The sequence below is a fragment of the Macrotis lagotis genome, chromosome 3, assembly GCF_037893015.1.
Source record: "Macrotis lagotis isolate mMagLag1 chromosome 3, bilby.v1.9.chrom.fasta, whole genome shotgun sequence".
Lineage (NCBI taxonomy): Eukaryota > Metazoa > Chordata > Mammalia > Peramelemorphia > Peramelidae > Macrotis > Macrotis lagotis.
Window position 1 is genome coordinate 176,135,042 of NC_133660.1, and position 24,196 is coordinate 176,159,237.

A 24,196-nucleotide genomic window follows, 5' to 3' on the forward strand; every position below is an offset into this window, starting at 1 on the left:
CAATCAATAATCATTAAGTACCAATTATGTGTTAGACAGCGTAGGGAGTACTAGTTAAGTAAGCCTGCACAGCAATAAAGACAAACCCAAATACATAGAAAAATACATAGAAAAATCTTCATTAGGAGGCTGAGGCAATGTGAAGCTAGGTGGCACAGTGGATAGTGTGTCTGGACTGAAGATAGGAAGCCTTTTCTTCCTAATATTAAAATTGGTCTCAGACATTTACTAGCTGTGTGACCCTGAGCAGGTCACTTAACCCTGTTTGCCTCAGTGTCCTCATCTGTGAAATGATCTGGAGAAGGAAATGGCAAACCTCTACCAAGAAAACCTGAAATGGGGGTCATGAAGGATCAGGACTGAAAACAACTGAATAACAATAGGCTGAATCAATATAATAAAAATGACAATAGTCCTCAAATTAACTTACAAATTAATTCACAAAGTCATATCAGTCAAACAACTATGGGATTAATTTGTAGAATTAAAAAACCAATAATGAAATTCATCTTAAAGAATAAAAGGTTATGACAGATCCCTGGCTCGGGGCCAGGTTATGAATCTCAAGAGCATTAATGAAAAAAAGTGAAGAGGGGGCTTAACAGATCTAAGAGAAGTAATAATAAAAATTATTTGGTATTGGTTAAGGGAGAGACAGGTTAACCAATCAAACACATTAGACATACAATAGATAGAAACCAATAAACCTAGTAACCCAAAGACCCCTGCTGCTGCTCTAAGGCCTCACTCTGACAAAACACTCTCTTGGAAGAAATCAAATATAGACTAACATCTCAAACCAAAAATATACAAAAAGGAGACATACAGGATAAATTGGAGATAATCACAGAGGAAAGATACTAACTTTTAAGTAGGAATTTTATCTAAGACTTAAAGCAATCAAATGAGATCAGATAGTATGGGACCCAACTGAATAACCTCAACAACAACATAAAATAAAGGAAGCAAGAAAAACCAGAAGCAGACAGGGAGAAGAGAAAGTATCCTGAGAGTGTTGTAGGCACCGGGGAGAGGCACTGAAGGAGGCAAGAGTTAGGAGATGGAGTGTTTTGTGTAAGAAACTTAGGAGATGGAGTGTTTTGTGTAAGAAAGTGCAAGGAGGCCAGTGTCACTGGGTCATAGATAAGGGAGTAAGATGTAAGAAGATTGGAAAGATAGAAAGGACTTTAAAACACTAAATAAGGATTTTATATTTGATTCTGGAGGTGATAAGGAGCCAGGTGAGTTTATTGAACAGGAAGGTCATGTAGATTTAGGAAGAATATCTGTGGCGTAATGGATAAGGCACCGGCCCTGGAGTCAGGAGTACCTGGGTTCAAATCCGGTCTCAGACACTTAATAATGACTAGCTGTGTGACCATGGGCAAGCCGCTTAACCCCATTGCCTTGCAGAAAACTAAAAAAAAAAAGAGGATGAAGGATATTATTACTATACTAATTATTATTATTAAACTAACGTCTGATGGGTGCAAAAAACGGCAAAAGGCATTCAAAAAGGTTACAATGTAATGGCGGACGCTTGTCCAGGCTGACTTTGGAGTGCAGCCCCCCTGCTCCGGAGGCCGCCGCGCCCCCCAGGGGCCTCCTGCCCGGCTCCGGCCCGCCGGGCCCAGCGCCGCGGCGCCAGCCGAGCCCGGGGCCCCCGCGGGGCCACGCCCCCCCAGGCCGCCCCCCCCCCCCCCGGGCTCGGAGGGGCGGGGCCCCAAGTGGCCTCCGGCGATTGGCCGCCGCGCCGCGGGGCGGGGCCAGGCTCCGGCCCCGCCCCCGGCGGCCCGAGGGCGCCTGCGTCCCGCCACGGCCGCGGGGGGCGGGGCCACGGCCGCGGGGGCGGGGCGGCCAGACCGCCGCCTTCCAGCCCCGGGGCCGCGCGGCGCCAGCTCTGCCTGGGAGCGGCGGGAGGAGGCCGCGGGCCGGAGCGAGCCGGAGCCGGTGAGCCCCGCGGGCCGTGCAGGTGAGCCCCGCCGCGCCCCCGCGCCCCCGTGCAGGTGAGCCCCGCCGCGCCCCCGCGCCCCCGCGCCGGCCGTGCAGGTGAGCCCCGCCGCGCCCCCGCGCCCCCGCGCCCGCCGTGCAGGTGAGCCCCGCCGCGCCCCCGCGCCCGCCGTGCAGGTGAGCCCCGCCGTGCGCCGCGGCCCCCGCGCCCCCGCGCCCGCCGTGCAGGGTCCGGCGGCTCGGGGGTCTGCCCGCGGGGGCGCGGGGGGGCGCCCGGGGCCGCGGCCTCCGGCCTGGACAAGGGGGCGGGGGGTGCGCGGGGCCGGCCTCGGGGTGCGCGGGTAGTGGTGGGGGGCTCGGGGGGCCGGCCCGCCCCGGCAGCGCGGCCGGGGGGCGGCGTAGGTGTGGCTGGAGACACACAGAGAGCGCCCTAGTGTGTGCGCAGATGTGTACGTGTGTATACGCGTGTGTGTGTGTGTGTATAGCACCCTAGTAGTTACACACAGGTGTACATGTGTGTACGTGTGAGTATGTGTGTGTATACGTGTGTGTGTGTCTGTGTGTGTAGCACCCTAGTTGTTACACACAGGTGTACATGTGTGTACGTGTGAGTATGTGTGTGTATATGTGTGTATGTGTCTGTGTGTGTAGCACCCTAGTAGTTACACACAGATGTATATGTGTATGCGTGTGTGTATGTGTGTGTATACGTGTGTGTGTAGCACCCTAGTAGTTACACACAGGTGTATATGTGTATACGTGTGTGTATGTGTGTGTATGTGTATAGCACCCTAGTAGTTACACACAGATGTGTATGTGTATACATGTGTGTATGTGTGTGTATATAGCACCCTAGTAGTTACACAGATATATATGTGTATACGTGTGTGTATGTGTGTGTGTATAGCACTCTAGTAGTTACACACAGATGTATGTGTGTATGCATGTGTGTATGTATATAGCACCCTAGTAGTTACACACAGATGTATATGTGTATATGTGTATGTGTGTATCTGTGTGTGTATATAGCACCCTAGTGTGTACACAGATGTATATGTGTGTATACATGTGTGTATGTGTGTGTATATGTGTGTATAGTACCCTAGTAGTTACACACAGATGTATATGTGTGTATACGTGTGTATGTGTGTGTATATAGCACCCTAGTGTATACACAGATGTATGTGTGTATACATGTGTGTGTGTGTGTATAGCACCCTAGTAGTTACACACAGATGTATATTTGTGTATACGTGTGTATATGTGTGTATATAGCACCCTAGTAGTTATAGACATATAATATACATAATAATTATGATATATACAATAGATACACTATATAATATTATATATAACTTATCATAACTATAGTATAGTTATATTATGTATAATATATATATAAAGGTCAAAATAACAGTAAAAGTAAAATAACGATTGATTTAGTGGTTTTGTGTAATTTGAAGTAGACAAAGAGAAGTCAGGGTTGAGCGGGAGTGAAAGAAGCCGGGACACTCACCCCGAGGTGTGATGCAGGGGCCCGGCGCTGCTTTGCCTTTCAGTGCGGGATGCGCTTCACAGGGACCCCACATGCCACAGTGGGTGCCGTGGGAGGCCGGGGCTCCGGGCCCCACTTGAGGCAGGGGCGTGCAGCAGAGTGCATAGTTGGGCCGGCTTTGCTCTGGACTCAGAGCCGAAGGAAGGACAAGAAAGCACAGGTTTTGAGAAGGCTAGGACAAGAAAGGTGAGGAAAAGCAATGGAGGTAACTAGGACCAGGGAAAGATGTAAGAGGAAGAAATAGTAACACGAGAGTGTGTTTATGTCTCCTGGGCTTCTACTTCTAATAGTCTATTCATTTATGAATTTGGGTCATAGTTTTTGATGAAATGCAGGAATTGGTAACATTGCATTTGATTTCTCTGAAAAGTTGAATCTTTGTTATCCACTTTGGATTCAAATGTCACCTTGGACTTTTACTAGACCTTGGGTAAATTAGCCTTAAGTTTCTTTGTTTCCTTATAACCGTAGTATCTGCCTCACACTGTGGATTGGAGGGCTAAATGAAATAACGCCTATAATGTACTTTTCAAATCTTAGAAGTCTGTAAACATTAGAGTTGTTTTAATTTGCCTTTCTCTGCTTTAGTAAGCCATCTTTAAAATTTCTTTTAAAGAAAGATTTTATTTATTTTGAGTTTTACAATTTTCCCCCATTCTTGCTTCCCACCCCCCACAGAAGGCACTCTGTTAGTCTTTACATTGGTTCCATGTTATACGTTGATCTCAGTTGAATGTGATGAGAGAGAAATCATATCCTTAAGGAAGAAAAATAAAGTATAAGACATACTAAATTACATAATAATATAACACTTTTTTTTTCTAATTTGACAGAAATAGTCTTTGTTCAAACTCCACAATTCTTTCTCTGGATACAGATGGTATTCTCCATTGCAGACAATGTCCGTAGTTGTTGCACTGTTAGTAAACCATTATTAATCAGGTCCTAAAACGCACCTAAAGCACCTATGTATTGGCACGAGAAGCAATGGTTCTGACATGAGAGTTCTTTGGGTCCAAGTTACCTTTGATAAGACAGTTTGAAATGATTGCAATCCCTGCATAGCTGCCTAGTTTATCTGACAAAGGAATTGATGCCAGTGGGCCACTTAGAGCGAGCAACAGGGTGCTGAACATTCTAGTCTACTGCCTTCACTCACAAGGTTAGTCGTTGGGGTAAAGCGTTGTGTTAGATATATTTGCCTGCCATTTAATTGAGTCCTCTATATGAATGACTATTTGGCTCAGTAGGAAGATGATGATTCTGTCTACAGAGGAGCAACAGGATCATCAGTTGTTATGAGACTGACTTTGTATCCCCTGTGTTGTGTGGTCTGAGGAATGCTACTGAAAGAAACACCTTCCTTCTGTGAGACTCCAAACAATTGTTAATTTATCAACATGGTTACTCTATCCATTGAAACAAATTGTACACTGCTGTGACCTGGACTTTGCAGGGTTATGATGGCCATTCTTTGTTCAGGGAAGGCAAAGGGCATGAAACTTTAGGAGAGTGGGAGTTTCAGGATCTCTCAGCTGTGTCTGATTGTTCCCCATCTCTGATGTTAAAAGCACAAAGATAGAGGCCCCAGCTGTATAGTCAGGGGACTTGCAAGTTTTCAGATCTACATGATCTATAAAAGGAATGTGGAAACAAGGAGGAAGAAGGATCAGGTTCTAAATCAGAGGCAGCTTATAAGATTCTAGGCCTCCCCCAAGCCTGAAGGTTTTTCATTTTTTTTTTTTGACCACCACAACTACTAAATCTCTGATCTAAGCTTTAGGACCAAGTTACCAGTTAATTAGATAGCAAAAATCTCCTAATTTGTAGATCCAATCTTCTCCCTAATTCAAATCTCCTTATATACAAAATAGTAGTGGTTCATCATCAATTAATTAACACATATTTATCAGTCACTTGTTTTATGACAGGCATTTTTCCAGGGTCTGGGTCTATAATGAATATAACAGTCTTTGCCGGCAAGGAGCTTCCATTCTAATAGGGTGGGCAATAGATAAATCAGTCATCATTTATTAAATACCTACCATGTGCCAGACTAATCCACATTAATGGTGAGACAGAAAGAGTAAAGTTCAGAAGAGGAACCAAAATTCTACCATCTAACATCCCAGCTGTTTTCTAACCTTCCCAGCAATTTTTCATCAGTAGTTTATGTTTTCAGGTATATTAATTACTGGGCTTTTGAATTCTATTTTTTTATTATTCTCCCTTTCTTGTCTGTTCCATTGATCTGCTTTTCAAGTTTTAGCCAATACCAAGTCATTTTGATGTCTATAATTTGCAGAGCAGTTGCTGAAATATTGATAGTTTTCTCACTGGAAGTTCCATATACTAATGTTAGATTAGACTAGGCTGGATAGGTTAGATATCTTAAAATAAACCAAAAAAATGACCAAGAAAGGAAGTAAAGTAGAGGAAAAAGTTAACATGGTCAGCCTGAATATTGCATTGATGAAAACCACTGAATGTTAAAAAACAAACAAAAAAATAGGCTTAAACCAGTATTTTCAACTATATTACATATTCAAAATAACTATATGACTTGAATATTAAAGATGATACCATCTTTAACATGTAGGTAATGAATTATATGTGTGTGTATAATCAAGTATTTCCCAATTCCATGTTAAAGTTTTTTTAATAATCACTCTTTAAAATGTTGGGTTCCAAATTCTCTCCTTTTTGCTTCTCTCCCATCCTTGAGAAGGCAAGCAATATAGCTATTATACATGTGAAATCATGCAGAACATTTCCATATTAGTCATGTTACAAAAGAAAAGATGCAAAAAAAAAGTAAAAAAATGCTTTTTAGTTTATTAGTTCTTTTTGGAAGTGAATAGCAAGAAATGAATTCTTAAATAAAAAAGACAATTACCAAAACAGACAATTTTGATTTTTTTGAAAATAAAAAGCTTTTGTATAAGTGAAATTAAGGCTAAGAAGAGAAATGATTGACTAAGGAGAGAACTTTATCAAATTTCTCAGATAAAACTTTGATAGCCAAGCTATATAAATAACTACTATAGAAACAAAATCCATTCCCCATTAGAGACAGTCAAATGATATGAACAAATAATTCTCAAAAGATATAAACTGTTAATAGGAAAGAATTCTCCAAATAATAATCTGAACAACCTGAGGTTTTTTGCCTTGAAGGCAGCTAATGAGTAAAGATGACAGAATAAGGGAATAATATTGGAGGGTATGTGGAAGGACAGACACACTAATGCATTGTTTTATTTGTTTTGTTTTGTTTTGTTTAGATGTTTCAAGGCAATGGGGTTAAGTGGCTTTCTCAAGGCCACATGGTAATTATTAAGTGTCTGAGGTTGAATTTGAACCCAGGTACTCCAGACTCCAAGGCCAGTGCTCTATTCACTGTGCCACCTGGCTATCCCAACACTAATGCATTGTTGCTGTAGCTCTGGTGTAGCAGTATAACTGTCCTGAAAAGTAGTTTGAAAATTATGCAAATCAAATGGTTAAAATATGCACATTTTTTGACCCAGAGATTATATAGTTAGACTTAAATAGCATAAAGGGATAATTAACAAAGAGGTTCTCTATGTATATAAAAAATTAATAGTAGCACTTTTTGTGGTAGCAAAGAACTGGATACCCATTGATAAGGTATGGCTAAAAAAAATTGTGATACAGGAAAATGTAATATTACTGTGCTGTATGAAATTATAAAAATAAAAAATGCAAACAAGGATGGAAAAATTTACATGAACTGATCCAAAAGGAAGTAAGCAGAACCAGGGGGACAATTTACACAATAAGAACAGCAACCACAAAATATTTTGAAATGAATAGTGCAAAATAAAAACAAACATGGCTTCAAAGAATAGAATTGAGATGACAAAGTTCCTCTTTTGCAGAAGTAGGAATATGGTAAATTTGCATGTGTAAGATTATTTTTTTAATGAATTAGTTGGTTTTGCTAATTTATTTCATCTTTCACCTAAAACTTTATTTTTTTTAATAAAAGGCAGTCCTTAAGGAATTTTAAGGGAAAAGTATAAAGGGAAAAATATAGATGGTATAAAAATAAAAGATACCAATAAAATTCTATTTTAAAAACAGAGAAAGGCCTTTAGTACGTCAAGTAAATCTTCTTTGGAAGATTTATGAAAGCACATAGATATTGGTGAGATAGATCCCTTGAAAAAAAATTTTAATTCATTAGGTAGTCATACCTTACTGAATTGATTCTTGCCTATCAAACTCACAAGAAACTCTTAGATAAATGAGAATATTATTTTATTCATTTACCATGATTCTTATAAAGCAGACCATAATATTTGTGACCAGTCTATTCATTTTTTCACCAGTCATATTTGAAAAATAAACTAAAATTGGGATATTAGTTAATATTTATAAAATCAGTACAAAGGCAATTGAATGGAATTTCAGAGAAATTGGCATGAAAGCTGTAACTTTCACACACACACACACACACACACACACACACACTTTTTTTTTACAGTAGAATAAACCTGTCAGGATGACTAAGCAGAACTGCAAATAGAATAACACATTTTTAAAATTTGTTTAAAATTAAGATTTTTAATCTTTTTCTACATTTAAATAAAGATTTCAGAACTTTGAAACATAACACTTTGCTCTTCTGATTCTCTTTGCTGCTCTTTCTCAGTGTCCTTTATTTATTCAGCGGTATACCAACTAATTGTTAGTGTTCCCTAGGTCTCTGTTCTGGAACTCCCCCCCTTTCTCTCTCTCTTATCTCCTAGGGGAATCTCATCTGGGTTTTCAGTTATCATCTTTAGATAAGGATCTCTCTATCTAGTCATCTCTCTCTTCCAAGCATGCACCTGGGGCAGTCTTTTGGTCATCTTAGACAGAAAGGCTGAAGGCACCTCAGGCTTGGTATGTTCTGATCAGAACTGATCTTTCCTCCCAAACTCACCTTCTCAGGCACCTTCCACCTCCGTGTGTATCATCCCTGACTCTTTGCTCTCACTAGCCTTTTGCATGGTGACCCAGCCTAAAGACTTCCCACTCACTAAGCCACTTTTTTGGAATTCTTTTTTTTTTTTTGTCTTATCCTGGTCACAATTTATTTTCTTCATTCCTCATCTCACAGTTGTCTTTCAACTTACGTTTTCATAAAATTGAAGAAATATGTAACTTATCCAGATTTTTTTCCTAAAATTTCATTTTTTTTCCTAAAATTTTAATAATATCTTCAATGTCTTTTGTCTTTCTTTTCTAGTATAATCATGTTTGAAATCAAGAAGATCTGTTGCATTGGAGCAGGTTATGTTGGAGGACCCACCTGTAGTGTCATTGCACATATGTGCCCAGAAATTAGGGTCACAGTTGTTGATGTTAATGAATCTCGAATCAATGCATGGAATTCAGCAACACTACCAATTTATGAGGTAAAGTGTACTAAAAACATATATTTTCTCTTCTACCCAGAAATTTGTTTTTCTTGTTTTTACCAGCCTGCTTCCCACTTCTAAAGAACTTATCGTATAAAACTGTAGTAGAGAACATAACATCATTTAAACATGTCCACTAATTTGATAATCATAGTTGTTTTTGGTAGATGATCTTGAAAGTTGTTTCATTGGAATTACAGGAATTCTTGCTGTTTGGGAAAATTTTCAGATTAAAAAGAGAGTACCTTAATATTTTTGAATATTTAGCAGAACTGTGGGCTTCTCATTTTCAACCCTTTTTATAAAGGATTAGGCCTTTCTTTTATTTGCAGTCTAGAAGCACAGCAAGAAAGTAAATGAATATTATAGTGTAAGATTTTCTTGTATATCAGTATAATCTTTTTTGCAAAGAAACTCACTTACATACAGTGTTTTCATAACTTTCACAATATCTAGGTATGCTAGATATGAGATAAATATTATCCCTCAGATTTCTCTTAATTTTAGAATGGAGAATTGCATCAGTCTGTAAAAGAGCATCCCCAAAGTTGTAATCTGTTAAGGACTTAACTGTTCAGGATTAGATTTTATATTTTTAGAAATTCCATCTTTTATAAATTATGGGAAATGGTTATCTGGGTGTGGTGGTTTGCATTTGGTGTGATCTTTTTTTTGTTTCTATTTTCTAATAATTGAAATCCTGTTTAAAATGCCTCAACTTGGGGGCAGCTAGGTGGCGTAGTGGATAAAACACTGGCCCTGGAGTCAGGAGTACCTGGGTTCAAATTCAGTCTCAGACAATTAATAATTACCTAGCTGTGTGGCCTTGGGCAAGCCACTTAACCCCGTTTGCCTTGCAAAAAAAAAAAAGAATTGTCTTATTAAATTTTCTGGAATATTATGTAGGAAATGACATTATAAGAAAGTGAAAAGAAAATAAAGTGATACTTTAAGAAGTTCCTAAGTAAAACAATACTTATTCTGATCTTTTTGGCTAATCCTTGATCAGGCATCATGAATTTATAATTGCCTGTTGTGTAGCTGGCACAATGCTGCATATTAGTGATAAATACAGAGAAGAAAACAGCCCTTTCTCTTAATAGCTTACATTTTAATAGGGGAAGATGGCAATTCCTTAAATATTTACTGAATCAATAGAAAGACAATAAATACAAATAGTTAAAGTAATTTGGGAGGAAAGGCATTAGCAGTTGGAAGAGTTACAAAGGCTTATTTGCTGTTGTTTCAAATAAAACTATATAATGATTTTTAACAGTCTGGACAATTTACTTTTCTTCATTGGAAAATGAAAGACAATTCTGTTTGCATGAAAGCTGCCATGTCAATACTAACTGCTAATAATAATTATATAATGAATTAAAAATTGAGAATAACTGTGTTAATCCTCAAAGATAAGAGTAGTATTGCTTTTTTTGTATATATATTAATTACCCTTTAATTTTCAGAGAAGTATGGCTATTTTTTTTTGAGATCCCATGTTGATTGGGGAAAAGAATCATGTCTAGTGGGTAGAAGAACAGCTTTGAAGTTTAAAAGACCCCATCTAAAGTATCTTGTCTCTGACATATTTTATTTTTTATTTTGATTTTCTGCAAGGCAGTGGGGTCAAGTGACTTGCCCAGGGTCACACAGCTAGGGAATTACCAAGTGTTTGAGGCTAAACTTGAGCTCAGGTCTGACACATTTTAGATGTGTGACTCCAGGCAGGATTAATATCTCAATGACCCAGTCAGCTTTCTTACACCTCAATTCAGATGATTTTAGTTTGGCATCACATATTCTAATAGCTTAAAACAAAAAAGTATAGTTCTCTATATGCTGATTTTATTATTGATATAGGAGTTTAATACATATTTGTGACACTGTGTGGTAAAAAAAATTTTCTTTTTATGAAGCAATTGGAAATAATTTTCCTAAGGTTAAAACAGATAACTTCAGAATTAGAAAAAAAATTTGAGAAGCAACATGACCTGAGCTAATTTTGAATCAATTTTTACTTCCCTGCTTGGATCTGTTTCTAATACACGTTCATATTATAGAAAGTTGTATTCCATGTTGGTAAATCTCCACAAAATTGAGTGGGGAAGAAAATAGTGAGTTTTGTTAGGATTTAAGTTGTACATTGATAGAAATTAAAAGGGCATAAATTAGCTGTTTTATAACCAAAGTTCAGAGTATGGATTATTGGAGAAAAACCATCATGACAGTGCAAAATTAAATATTGGCTTAGAAGCACTTTAATCTTTTGATCGGTTTCATCGATGTGAGGAAATTTTTTAAAAATAGCTGACTTTTAAAAAACAATCTGGTACATAGCAAACAGTGACACAGCATTAAATATTTAATTAAGCTTAAATTCTGGGTGCTGGAGGTGCAAAAACCAAACCAAGCAAAAAACATTCTCTGCTCTCTGGGAACCTAGATTCCACTGACACTTGCTTGATATTTATTGACTTTTTTCACAAAATGAGGCACCTTATTGTAAATAAATCTGGGCTAGAAAATCAGTATCTACTGATTATAGCAAAACTGGTTAAATGGGATCATATATAATGACTAGAACAAAACTGAAGGTGTGTAATCATAACGACCAGTTTTGGTCTAAGAAGATAAGACGCCTTTCCTTAGAAAGATGGGGAGTGGGGCAGAACTATGAGTGTCAGATAGTATGTTTACCTTTAGATGTGGTTGGTATATTAGTTGCTTTGATTACTTGCTTTGTTAAAAGAGAAAGTTGCATTTTCTAAATGTATTGATTTATTATGGGTTTTTTCCTTTTTTATATCTTTTAAAAAACACTTTGTTAAATTGCTCTCTAGGAGGGGTAGGGAGAGGCATACTATGATGTCAAAAAAGACAACAATTAAAAACTTCAAAAAAATCACAAAGGAGAAGATTAAAGGTGGAGGGAGGAGACATGATCATGACATGAAAATAAAAGGTTTCAAAGCAGTACTTTTTAAAAAAAATTTAATTTTTATTGAATTTTATAATTTTTCCCCTAATCTCATTTCCTTCCCCCCCACCCCCAATAGAAGGCAGTCTGATAGTCTTTACATCATTTCTATGCTATACATCGATCAAAATTGAATCTATTGAGAGAAAAATCATATCCTAAAGGAAAAAAATAAAAGGGATAGCAAAAGTACATAAGATAACTTTTTTAAAAAAATTAAAGGTAATAGTCTTTGGTTTTTGTTTAAACTCCACAATTCTTTCTTTGGATACAGATGGTATTCTCCATTTTAGATACCCTTAAATTGTCCCTGATTGGTGCACTGATGGAATGAGTAAGTCCATCAACCCCATGTTGCTGTTATGATGTACAATGTTCTTCTGGTTCTGCTCATATCACTCAGTATCAGTTTGTGCAGATCCTTCCAGGATTCCTTGAATTCCCATTCCTCCTGGTTTCTAATAGAACAATAGTGTTCCATGGCATACATATACCACTGTTTGTTCAGCCATTTCCCAATTGATGGACATTCACTCAATTTCCAATTCTTTGCCACCGCAAACAGAATATTTTTGTGAAGTACTGTTTTTATCCTTTTTCATAATCTCCTCAGGGTATGGACCCAATAAAGTATCGGTATTGCTGAATCAAAGGGTGTGCACATTTTTATTGCCCTTTGGGTGTAATTCCAAATTGCTCTCCAGAAAGGCTGGATGAGTTCACAGCTCTACCAACAATGTATTAGTGTACCAGATTTCTCACATCCCTTCCAGCATCAATCTCTGAGAGGTGTGAGATGGTACCTCAGAGATGAAAAGCATTACTTTTAACCAAAAAAAAGCCATTAATTTACAAGTTTTTTTAAGAAAGTAGAACTTTCACTGCTATGCTCCCAAATTTAGCTAGTTAAGTACTTTGTTTATAACTTTTGTTTTTCCCCCTCCCAGCCAGGACTAAAAGAAGTAGTTGAATCTTGTCGAGGGAAGAATCTCTTTTTTTCTACTGATATTGATGCTGCCATCAAAGATGCTGATCTTGTGTTTATTTCTGTAAGTATCATCCTCTTGTTGTGGGACATGTACTACATTCTTAGTCCTAAAACTTTAGTAATAAACCAATTGATCTAAGGATAACATTTTGAGCCCTGTGAAATGTTTTGATCCTTTTTTTTCCCTTCATCCTTTATAATAAGCAAAGTTTCCTCTTAAAAGACTTTAGAAAGTCAAAGCAGGAGGGACCTTAGTCCTATAATTAATGCATCTAGTACAGCCTCCTTTTGCATGAGACTGAGCCATAATAAAGTCATGGCTGGAAGGGCCAGACTTAATAATAGGGGATAATAACTAGTTCTACCCATACCCAGGGAAGAATCCCTTCCTTCCATGTTCCTGCTGACCAGTGGTCAAAAAGCCTTTGTTTATAAATCTCTAATGAGAAGGGGATGACTATAAAGATTACCAAATTTTTTCCCCTTACATCAATTCAAAATCTTTGCAGCTTACAGGACTACAGAATGATGCAGAATTGGAGGCTGTCTATACTCATACCCCAATTTTGTAGATGAAGAAATTGTGATTCAAAAAACTCACACAGCCTAGTAAATGTAAGAGGCAGAATATGAATCTTGGCCTTCAAGTCCAGCATTCTGTCCGACATGCCATGGTTCTGCTGTCTAGGGTAGATCCCAAGCTAATCCCTCTCTTTGACATGATAGCCCTTCACATGTTTAAAAACTTCTATCCTCTTTTACTCTCTTCTCTCTCGTGCCCCCCACCCAAAATCTTTTCTTCTCAAAATTAATCATCTCCAGTTCCTCCAAATACCCTCTCATGTATTATGACTCTGGGGTCTTTCCCCATCTGCATTATCTTTCCTTCCACCTTATCAATGTCCTTTTTGAAATGTGCTCTCTGGGAACACTTTTATTTTTGTACAGCATCTAGAATATAAGCTTAATTAAATATTTACATTGAACTTAAATGAATGTTTGTATAAACTATTAAAAAATTCATAAGCAAAAATGAATTTGCCCCAAGATAAAAATGTACTTCCAACATAAATGAACAGATCACTTTAATATTGTGTCACTATTTGTTATGTACCTGATTTTTTAAAATTTGAATATTCCTTGATCTCGCTCATGATTTTCCACATGATCATGAGATCAAACATTTAACTCTGTGGGAATAGCAGACAAGTATTAAACTGGAGATTCAGAATCAGAAAGTGCTGATTCATATAAATCTGTGCTGTGATATCTTGGATAATTTCAGCACTTCTGATGGTTCCTGGTTCTTTTCTGGTGAGAGGAAGGTTCTATTTGCTGTACACAATTTTTGACAAGTAGGGAACCAGCAAAATTCAATTTATTATTTTTTTTAAGATTTTTTTTTTTTGTGTGAGTGTTAAAAAAGATTTGTTTGAAATTATTTATTTGAAACATAGTATGTTTTCCCATGGAAGTGTTGTAGGTGATCATTAGGTTCTCAGCCTAGCCTACAGAAATCTATTTCACCCCCAAGTCCAGGGGAAACAAATGAATAAAATTTTAAAATTTCACTTGAAATTTTCTTTGACTATAAAGCAGATTTGATTAGAGGGTGATGAATAGGATAGATAGAGGCTTAAAGGGATTTCTAAAGAGATTCTGAGGCTGACTTGCTCTTTTTCCACGTGTGATGCTATCTTTATCCTCTGTCACTGTCTAAAGCCATTATTAATACAAGTTTCCTTTGAATGGACAGAGATGTATAGAGCTTTGAATTGATAGAAATTTATATAGTTACTAAATAAAGTAACTACTAGCAAAGTTTTCCCTCCTTAACATGCTAATAAAATTATTGCATTTATGAAACATTCTTTAAAGATCAGTAACATTAAAATTTCTTTCCAACCTTTATCTTTTCATTAGGTTAACACACCAACAAAAACTTATGGAATGGGAAAAGGTCGGGCAGCTGATCTAAAGTATATTGAAGCCTGTGCTAGACGGATTGTACAGAATTCCAATGGATACAAAATTGTGACGGAGAAAAGCACTGTCCCAGTTAGGGCAGCAGAAAGTATACGGAGAATATTTGATGCCAACACAAAACCCAACTTGAACTTACAGGTATGAAAAATGAAGACTTTAGACTAGTGGTGGGGAACCTTTTTTCTGCCAGAGGTTGAACTTAAAAATTAGCCTGCTATATTTGATCAAACATGTAATTAATTCACCCCTCAAAAGTTCCTATTGTTGAATTTCCAGTCCCACTGTTTTAGAAATTGGTCGGTTATATTCATGTGACTCTTGCTACTCTAATAAAATAATGTTCATAATAATAATAATAATAATATCAGTAATAATAAATAAAATCTTAGTTTTAAACTCTTGCTCTTCCATCTTAGGTGCTCTCCAACCCTGAATTCTTAGCAGAAGGCACAGCAATCAAAGACCTAAAGAACCCTGATCGAGTGCTGATTGGTGGTGATGAGACCCCTGAGGGGCAGAAAGCTGTCCATGCTTTGTCTGCTGTCTATGAACACTGGGTTCCCAAAGAAAAGATCCTCACAACCAACACTTGGTCCTCAGAGCTTTCTAAATTGGTTGGTATCTTTTTAAAAATAACCGTTAAGTTAAATTTATTATAATTCTTTTTTTTGTTGTTTTTGTTTTTGCAAGGCGAAAATAAATGCTGGACCCAGTTAGTTGGTGCAGTGGATAGAGCACCAGCCCTGGAGTCAGGATTGAGTTCAAATCCAGCTTCAGATACTTAATAATTACCTAGTTGTGTGACCTTGGCCACGTCATTTAACCCCATTGCCTTGCCAAAAAAAAATTCTGAAAAACAAAGAAATTTTCCACACATGATTAAAAGATACTATTTATGAATATAACCTTCTTTTACCTTGGAATAATTTTGTATTACAAAATAATTTTCACTAGGAATATTAAATTGCAAAATATAAAGTGATCCAGACTTTTGTAGCAGGACATAAAAATGCAGTTGGAAGTTGATCAGAGTTGTGAATCTTTGCTTTGTTTGTCATTTCTCTTTATTCTCCATTTCCCTAAAATCATTTCCAACACAAAACCTTCTCTGAGATGACTCAGTCGTTAGCTTCTCCCTCTGTGAATTATTTTACCTTATAGTGAGTTTGCTTCTCTAATATGTTCTCTGAATTTATAAAATATGTTTTTGTTTTATGGTATTTTTTTTTTTAGGCAGCTAATGCTTTTCTTGCTCAGAGAATCAGCAGCATTAATTCTATCAGTGCTCTGTGTGAAGCAACGGGAGCTGATGTTGAAGAGGTTGCAACAGCCATTGGGATGGACCAGAGAATTGGAAATAAATTTCTGAAGGCCAGTGTTGGTGAGTCGAAAATACTCTCAGAAGTATAGTAGGAGGTTTTGTCAAGGTGGGTCTGGAGCTCAAGTTTATGCTTGTTTGGTTAAAGTCTTTTAGATACTTTATATACAGTCTTCAGTGAGGTTCATCCTGCCTAGAACTTTCTAGTATCAACTGAGAAAAGAAAGAAAGATAAAAATACTTCAGCCTGTTAACAGGGATGCAACACCTGAGGAGATGGTTTGTAAACAGGTTAAGTGTGAAATTGCTTTCTGTAATTGAGTAGTAGTTTATTCCAAACAAGAACCTCAGTTTTCTCAACTGTAAAATGATAGATTTGAGCTAGAAGATACTTCTTTAACTGTTTTCTTATGACCAAGTTGCTGAGGTGTGAGAAAGGAGGGCCTACTTTTCTATTAATGTTTGCTACCAATTTTTTGTGCCTTTGATTGCAAAGTAGGCTATTAATATTCTTGTGGGATACTAAAAATTTACCTCCGTGTATACATATATATGATGCTCAAAAATTGAGAATAATATTCTTAAAACTACGGAACATTGGTGACCTTGTAAGGATTTCTGGGCAGGCACCCAAGTCATTTCCTCCTCCCTACATTTCTGGAATAAGAGTTTCATCTGTCTGAATGAGAAGTAGAGCCAAGTTTTCTTTTTTTGTTTTGTTTTTACAAAGCAATGGGGTTAAGTGACTTTGCCCAAGGTCACTATTAAGTGTCTGAGGTCAGATTTGAACTCAGATCTTCCTAACTCCAGGGTTGACACTGTGCTACCTCCTGCCCTAGAGCCAATTTTAAATAGATAGTCCTTAGGATAGCTTTGACTCAAGTATATTGTTGACTCGATGTGACCCTCACATCTCACATATTTTATTTACAAGGTTGAATTTATTGGTTTAGAATTTTATTCTGGAGTGAAACTAGTTCTTAATTGAAATTTTTTTTTAAATCAGGTTTTGGTGGGAGCTGTTTCCAGAAAGATGTTTTAAATTTGGTTTATCTCTGTGAAGCTCTGAATTTGCCTGAAGTAGCTCGTTATTGGCAACAGGTAGGAATATTTGTGATGATTAAAAAAGAGCTCCATGATTCTGCCTCATATAAATCTGAAACCTTTTAATTCTGAAGCATATTTTGCTATATTAAGTGCCTCATGAGAATGCCACTATTATTATGTTCATAATGAATGATATAGTTTTACTTATCAAGCTTCTAAAGTTGTAGCATCTTGTTGTTAACGCTGTTGGAAAATTTATGACAATTCAATCTTTCTTCTTCTAATTTTAAATGAAACTTGTCCATGAGCGTAAGTCAGTTGTAGTTAATCATGAAAGTACCTAAAGTTCTAAACTCTTGTGTGTGCATTTTTGACTGAATGTGCTCAAAATTATTTATGTAGTTTAACCAGAAGTCATTTACTTGTGTTTAAAGAAACACCCTGGAATAGTGGAAAGAGGATTGCCTTATTCAGAATATGAGTCCTGGCTCTGATACTTCCTGTTAGACAAGTCACTCTCCTTTCTTCAATTTACAAAATGACAGACGTAATACTCTCAATACCTGTCTTGCATTGTTGAAGGGAAAGCTCTTTTTAAACTGTAGATCTTATTATAAATAAGACTTTTACTGTTTCTGTTATTTCATTTGGTTTCATAGATCTTCTAAGTAGGGAATGAATGAGCCTAAGGATTATGAACCTAAGAGGCATTGAGAAATCACTGGGGGAAAATTTTTTTTCCTTGAATCTTTAGCCTTTTCTCTTTTAAAAAAAATTTCTCAGATTTCATCAAAAAAACAGGATCTAAAAAATATATATACTAAAATCCAGAATTTTTTCCAATAATTTTACCTAGTCTTTGCAGACCTCAGTATTTGCAGTGAATTTGGCATCCTGAATTTGTCCTTGCATTACATCATACCAGACATCCACATCTGGGTCTTTTTTTCTTTTTTAGAGTTTTAACCTCATTTCTCAAACCTTTTAACAAAACCAACTTGTAATCAAGTAGATGAATTCCATTTAAGAAACACTTAAGTGGGAAAAAAAAAGAAAAAACCCTTAATATACCGCTATGTACCAAGATAAATTGGTGGTGGGCAACACAGTTGAATTTGAAGGAGTTTTCAGACAGGAGAAATAAAGAAATCTTAATGGAGGACTTTACCAGTAAAGATATTAGGGATAATGCAATTTAGTGATGGGGAATGGTTTGCATGAATGTACAGATTGGAAAGCCACTGAAAATTTTTGAACACAGAAGTAACCTGGTCATACCTCTCTATTGGGAAGTTTCTTTTGAAAATTGAGTGAAGGATGGTGAAAATAGACAGAAAGCAGAGAGATGAGGGCATGAAATTGACTGAAGATATTCACTAGACTGGGCATTCCCTTTTCTATCCAGCAATAGTATTATAGTACTAGACATATATCCTGAAGAGATTGCATAAAACTAGGGAAGAAAAGTCATGTAAAAATTATTCTTAACAATATTTTATGTTATGGCAAATAACTGGAAACTAAGAGAGTGTCCCATCATTTGTAGAATGATTAAATAAATTATTATATATGAAGATAGTAGCATAGTTTTGTGCTGTGAGAAGTGAAAGGATAGATTCAGAGAACCTGGAAATATTTGTATGAACTGATAAGAAAGAAAACTAATCCAGGAAGATTAAGTGGTAAGTGACCAAAGGCAAGATTTGAATTCAGAAACGGAGAGAGTTAGTTAATTTGAGTATTTATTCATAAGACTAACTTGATAACATTTAAAGCAATGTCAACAATAAAATACTAAGTATGAGCATTCTTAACATACTTATTTAATTATAATTTTGTATATAATTATAGGTAATAGATATGAATGACTACCAGAGAAGAAGGTTTGCTTCCCGAATTATTGACAGTCTGTTTAATACAGTCACTGATAAGAAGATTGCTATTTTGGGATTTGCATTCAAAAAGGACACTGGAGATACAAGGTATTTATTCTTTAAAATTATGCTTCTTTTTGGAAATATTCTGATTGTAAAAAGAAACTGGCTATGTTGTTCAATATTCCTTTATATCTGAATTAAAACTCATATATTATGTTCTCAATAATACTGTTTTGAATTTACTATTTTTTGTATTGATATTGTGCTTGTAATTATGATCAGAATTACTAGAATGATGACTTGTACAGAATTTTTTGGTTATAGATACAAAACAGCATGGATTAGTTTAATTTTCAGGTTAAATCTATTTCCTTTAAAGAGCTGCTATTGCAGTACCTAATTACCTGAATATTAGTGATTTTTTTCCCCTCAGAGAATCCTCTAGTATCTACATAAGCAAATATTTGATGGATGAAGGAGCACATCTCCATATCTATGATCCTAAAGTACCAAGGGAACAAATAGTTGTAGATCTCTCCCATCCTGGTGTTTCAGAGGATGACCAAGGTGAGTCTTTGAGGTCTACTCAGATCACATTTATTTTTCTTTAGATATCCCTTTGAGAGTCATTCATGAATTAAAATCCTACATATTGGAGAGCTTATTGATAATTTTGTCATTGAAACCAAAACAGTTTACAACATAATGAGAGCTGAATTTCAAATGGGTTGTAATTTGAACTTGCAATTTAAATGCTTACCAAAAAAAAAGCAACATTTCACCCAGGGTAAAAATTTTATTAGCCAGCAAGTGTTAATTAAGCATCTACTAATTATAGGCTATGATCTACCATGATAATTTCAAGCAACCTCCCTCTCCTGTCTTACACCTCCTTTTTTCATGTTTTCAGTGTCCCGACTGGTGACCATTACAAAGGATCCATATGAGGCATGTGATGGGGCCCATGCTGTTGTCATTTGTACTGAATGGGATATGTTTAAGGTGAGGGGATACCAGCTTAACAAAGCAAAATGTGGAGATGCCCTACCATTTGGAGTTGTGATGGCCATTGTACATTTTAACACTTTTTTTTTTTTGTGACTTTACAGGAATTGGATTACGAACGAATTCACAAAAAAATGCTGAAGCCTGCATTTATCTTTGATGGACGGCGTGTCCTCGATGACCTTCACAATGAGTTACAAACCATTGGCTTCCAGGTAATCCTGATTTTTTGGGGTTTTGTTTTGTTTTGGGTTTTTGGTTTTGGAGGATTTTGGGAGGAGGGAAGGTTCTGGGATTTAAATTTTTTTCTTTTTAGACATTTTTCTTTCAGTTTAGCAACACAGTATAGCTCTTTGTCAGTTTTTTCAGGGAGTATTGCTTGTGGTTTTTCAAGCTATTTCAATCTTTGGTTAAATTTAACAGTGGGAGGATAGAGCTAAAATAAAGTCAGTGTTGTTTGTATATTTGGTAGGTAGAATTGTGGGAAATTGCAGGCACATAGGACTGAGGTTCTCAGAAACTGAGGTTTAATTCAGGCTTCTTCACTTAAGAACTATTTAAACTTGAATAGTCATTGACTCATAGAATATTAACATTTGGAGTTTCTAGTCCAGTGGTGCCAGACTCACAAAGAAGCAAGATAATCTGCAGGATGCATGTTGACTTTGAAAACTTAATATTAACATTATCTGTGCTTGTGTTTTGTTTTTGTTAATTTTTTTTTCCAATTACATTTTCATATGATTCAGGCTGCACAGAGGCATGTTGTAGATAATATGAGACCCATGAACCAGATACCTCTGATTTAGTCTAACAGTCTCTTAAGTCACCATTTTCTCACCTATAGATTACTAAGAATAACTTATACTAACATGGATCATCAAATTTTATAAAGCTCTTGCTTTAAACCACCTCCTATTTTTTTTTTTTTTTGGCAAGGCAATGGGGTTAGATAATTAAGTGTCTGAGGCCAGATTTGCATTCAGATCCTCCTGACTCCTGCACCACCTAGCTGCCCCAACCTTCTTTCTTCATGGAACAATATCGCAGACTCATAGATGATAGAATTCAGAACTGGAAAGGATGTTTAGAAGAAGGGTCCAGCTTGCTCTTTTTGCAGATGAGGATCCTAAGGTCATTTTCCCCGGGTCATGAAGGTAGTAGGTAACAAGTCTCCTGTCTGTCAGATCTGTTCTTCCTTCTACAATGTTTTCGGGCTCTTGTCTCCATATGTGGTGTCCTTTTCACTAGGGCCTCACAGAGTGGTCATGATAGTCCAACAGGGTAATATCCAGGGTGTCCCCAAAGCCTCATTAGCTTAAAACTGCATTAAGACTTTTGTACCTTGGGAGGCTAGGTGGCACAGTAGATAAAGCACTGGCCCTGGAGTCAGGAATATCTGGGTTCAAATCCGGTCTCAGACACTTAATAATTACCTAGCTGTGTGGCCTTGGGCAAGCCACTTTAACCCCATTGCCTTGCAAAAACCTAAAAAAAGACTTTTGTACCACCTGGATATGAAGGCACTCTTTAAGCTATAAAGCATTATATAATCTTATTCCTAAAGAGATCCCAGTTCCCAGTTATTTCAGGTCATTACTTCCCCTTCCCTAGTTAAGGAGATTTGGTGACTGGTAACTGGGAAAATTCCATCCTCCCTGAATGGTGATTCCACCATGCATTTCCCTTATGGAAAGTAGCTAGCCACTGTCCAAGCCACCACTACAAGCTTGGGCAGCCAGTTACTGAAGGATCTCTGTAAATCAGAAAGCATCTTTGCATATTTTACCATGTCTCTTGCTTTGCTGGGTGCTGGTAAGGAAATAGTCAGCTGACAATGTAGGATGTGAAGGCAAGGAGGAGATTGGGACCAGGTGTCTAGATAGCTGGCTCTTCCATTCACCATTATTGTTAAAGGTAAAGTTCTCATAAATGTCACCTTCACATCTGCTATTCATAAGGGATTTTTCTTGAGATTTGGGTACCTAATTTTTTTATTTTTATTTTTAGTTTTTTTTTTTTTTTAAGTTTTGCAAGGCAGTGGGGTTAAGTGATTTGTCTCAGGTCACACAGCTAGGTAATTATAATGTCTCTGAGGCCAGAGTTGAACTCAGGTTGTCCTGACTCCTGGGCCAGTGCTCTATCCACTGTGCCACCTAGGTGCCCCTGGGTGCCTAATTTTTAGAGAGAGATTAAACTGAACTAAGCAGCTAGTGGCAAGAACAGAGGATCTTAGTTTCTTGATCTTTCCTTGTGGATGTTCTCAAGAATGGACTTAATGAGGATGAATTATGAAAGAGCAATATATCTCATATGTTAACTTACTTAATGTTTTCACATGGAACTAAAACAGCAGTTGTATAAATTTTTTTTCTTTTTTGTTAGGAGGCACAGATGTTGGAGAGAGGGATGTAAATAAAATAAATGAGTTTTTTGTTTATATCAAATTAGACAATTTGAGAAGCAAATTTTGCACTTAGTAAAAATTAAATATTTAAATTCTTTTCCTCTTATATTCAGTAGTTTAAAGGATTTAACAGTTCTCAGTTGTATTTTGCAGTAACTCTTTATCTTCTTTTTTTAGATTGAAACAATTGGCAAGAAGGTATCTTCAAAGAGAATTCCATATGCACCTTCATGTGAAATTCCAAAGTTTAGTCTACAGGACCCACCAAACAAGAAGCCAAGAGTATAGAAATTAGCATTTTTGTATTTTAAGTATTGGAGAATCATGATACCCATATTATGTTAAATAGCAAGCCAATGGAGTATTTTTAAGGAAACAAAACCTTATTTTTTTAGTGATTTTCAATCAAGTTTTTAAAAGCCACAAAGCTAGTAGCATACCTAGTCATCTTAAATCTAGAATCTATTTTCTCTATATTTTTATAATATTTTATCAGTTGTTGAATAAGTAAATGGAAAATAATCATGATGATTTTACTGGCATACCTTTTTGTAAAAATTAAACTTCAGAGATCACTTGCTTTAAAATATGTTCAATACTTGTACTTCAATTTTATACCTTTCTATATTTTGTTCATCAGTATATTTTTTAAAAACTAGATGTTTTGTTAATGACTTAAAATTTTTATGTTAAATTCCAAACTGACTCTTGAATTCATCAGAAATGCCATGAAATGAGGATAATTGTGTAGTGTGTGATTGTCAGTACTGTTTGATATATAAACCATGGACCATAGAGAAAAGTAGTAAAATGAACATTCTTGGGCCTTTTGTGTTATCATCTTTATATACATAGCAAACTTATTCTCCTGGTTATGAATCCGAAGTTCCATTTTTCATGGTAATTTTTTTTTTTTTAGAATTTTTCAAGACAGTGGGGTTAAGTGGCTTGCCCAAGGCCACATGGCTAGGTAATCATTAAGTGTCTGAGGTCGGATTTGAACCCAGGTACTCCTGACTCCAAGGCTGGTGCTCTTATCCACTGCGCCACCTAGCCACCCCTCATGGTAATTTTCATAGTGAAAAAATGGATAAAAACATTCCATAAAACGTTAGTGGGAGAGTATGGAGAGCACATTGAGTCACACTTTTGTTCCAAAGAGTCAGTCAGTTGTCATCTCTTTGATAAGTTAAAATGTGTCAAATTAATTATTCATCAGAAGAGAAAAATAAATAAATAGCCTGGTCATTTTGTTCCTGTCTTCCCATAATTTTTGTTGTTAAAATTTTCTTTCTGAAAATCTGAACTTAAATACCTCCCAACCCCCAAAAGAAAGAATTTCCAAATATATAGCAGAATGCAAAAATGTGGATTATTTATGAAACTGAGTCTCAATTTCAGAACTTGCTTTTTTAAAGGATATAATAAATTCCACACATTGCTTTCAAAATTACCCTGCTTGTTTGTCCTTATTTCTAAATTTTCTTTTGTCTACTTCTTTATATTTAAAAAAATTTTTCAATCACTTCCCCTGCCATTTTTTGTCTTCATATTGCTTTTTCCCTATCCCATATAATCAATCAAAACCAATCCACCAAGGTAGTCATTTTAAAAAATATAGCTGTCTTCCTCCCCTTTGAATCCATCATTTCTCCAT

General features: G+C 36.6%; 1 protein-coding gene across 5 annotated transcripts; it reads left to right on the plus strand.

Annotated features, from left to right (window-relative positions):
- The first annotated feature begins 1,866 nt into the window (after positions 1-1,866).
- UGDH (UDP-glucose 6-dehydrogenase) lies at positions 1,867-23,992 on the plus strand. 5 transcript variants are annotated; one of them, XM_074229608.1, is made up of 13 exons: positions 1,871-1,972; positions 2,093-2,127; positions 8,763-8,931; positions 12,859-12,960; positions 14,823-15,023; positions 15,302-15,499; positions 16,119-16,266; positions 17,210-17,304; positions 19,102-19,232; positions 19,561-19,694; positions 20,038-20,129; positions 20,237-20,347; positions 22,717-23,992. In XM_074229608.1, the coding sequence occupies exons 3-13, from the start codon at positions 8,770-8,772 to the stop codon at positions 22,825-22,827; spliced, it is 1,485 nt and encodes a 494-aa protein (XP_074085709.1). In that variant the 5' UTR covers positions 1,871-1,972; positions 2,093-2,127; positions 8,763-8,769; the 3' UTR covers positions 22,828-23,992. The 5 variants fall into 5 exon arrangements, with proteins under 5 accessions (XP_074085708.1, XP_074085709.1, XP_074085712.1 ...); XM_074229607.1 differs by lacking the exon at positions 2,093-2,127 and having other exon boundaries at positions 1,867-1,972; XM_074229611.1 differs by lacking the exons at positions 1,871-1,972; positions 2,093-2,127 and adding an exon at positions 2,020-2,049.
- The last annotated feature ends 204 nt before the right edge of the window (positions 23,993-24,196 follow it).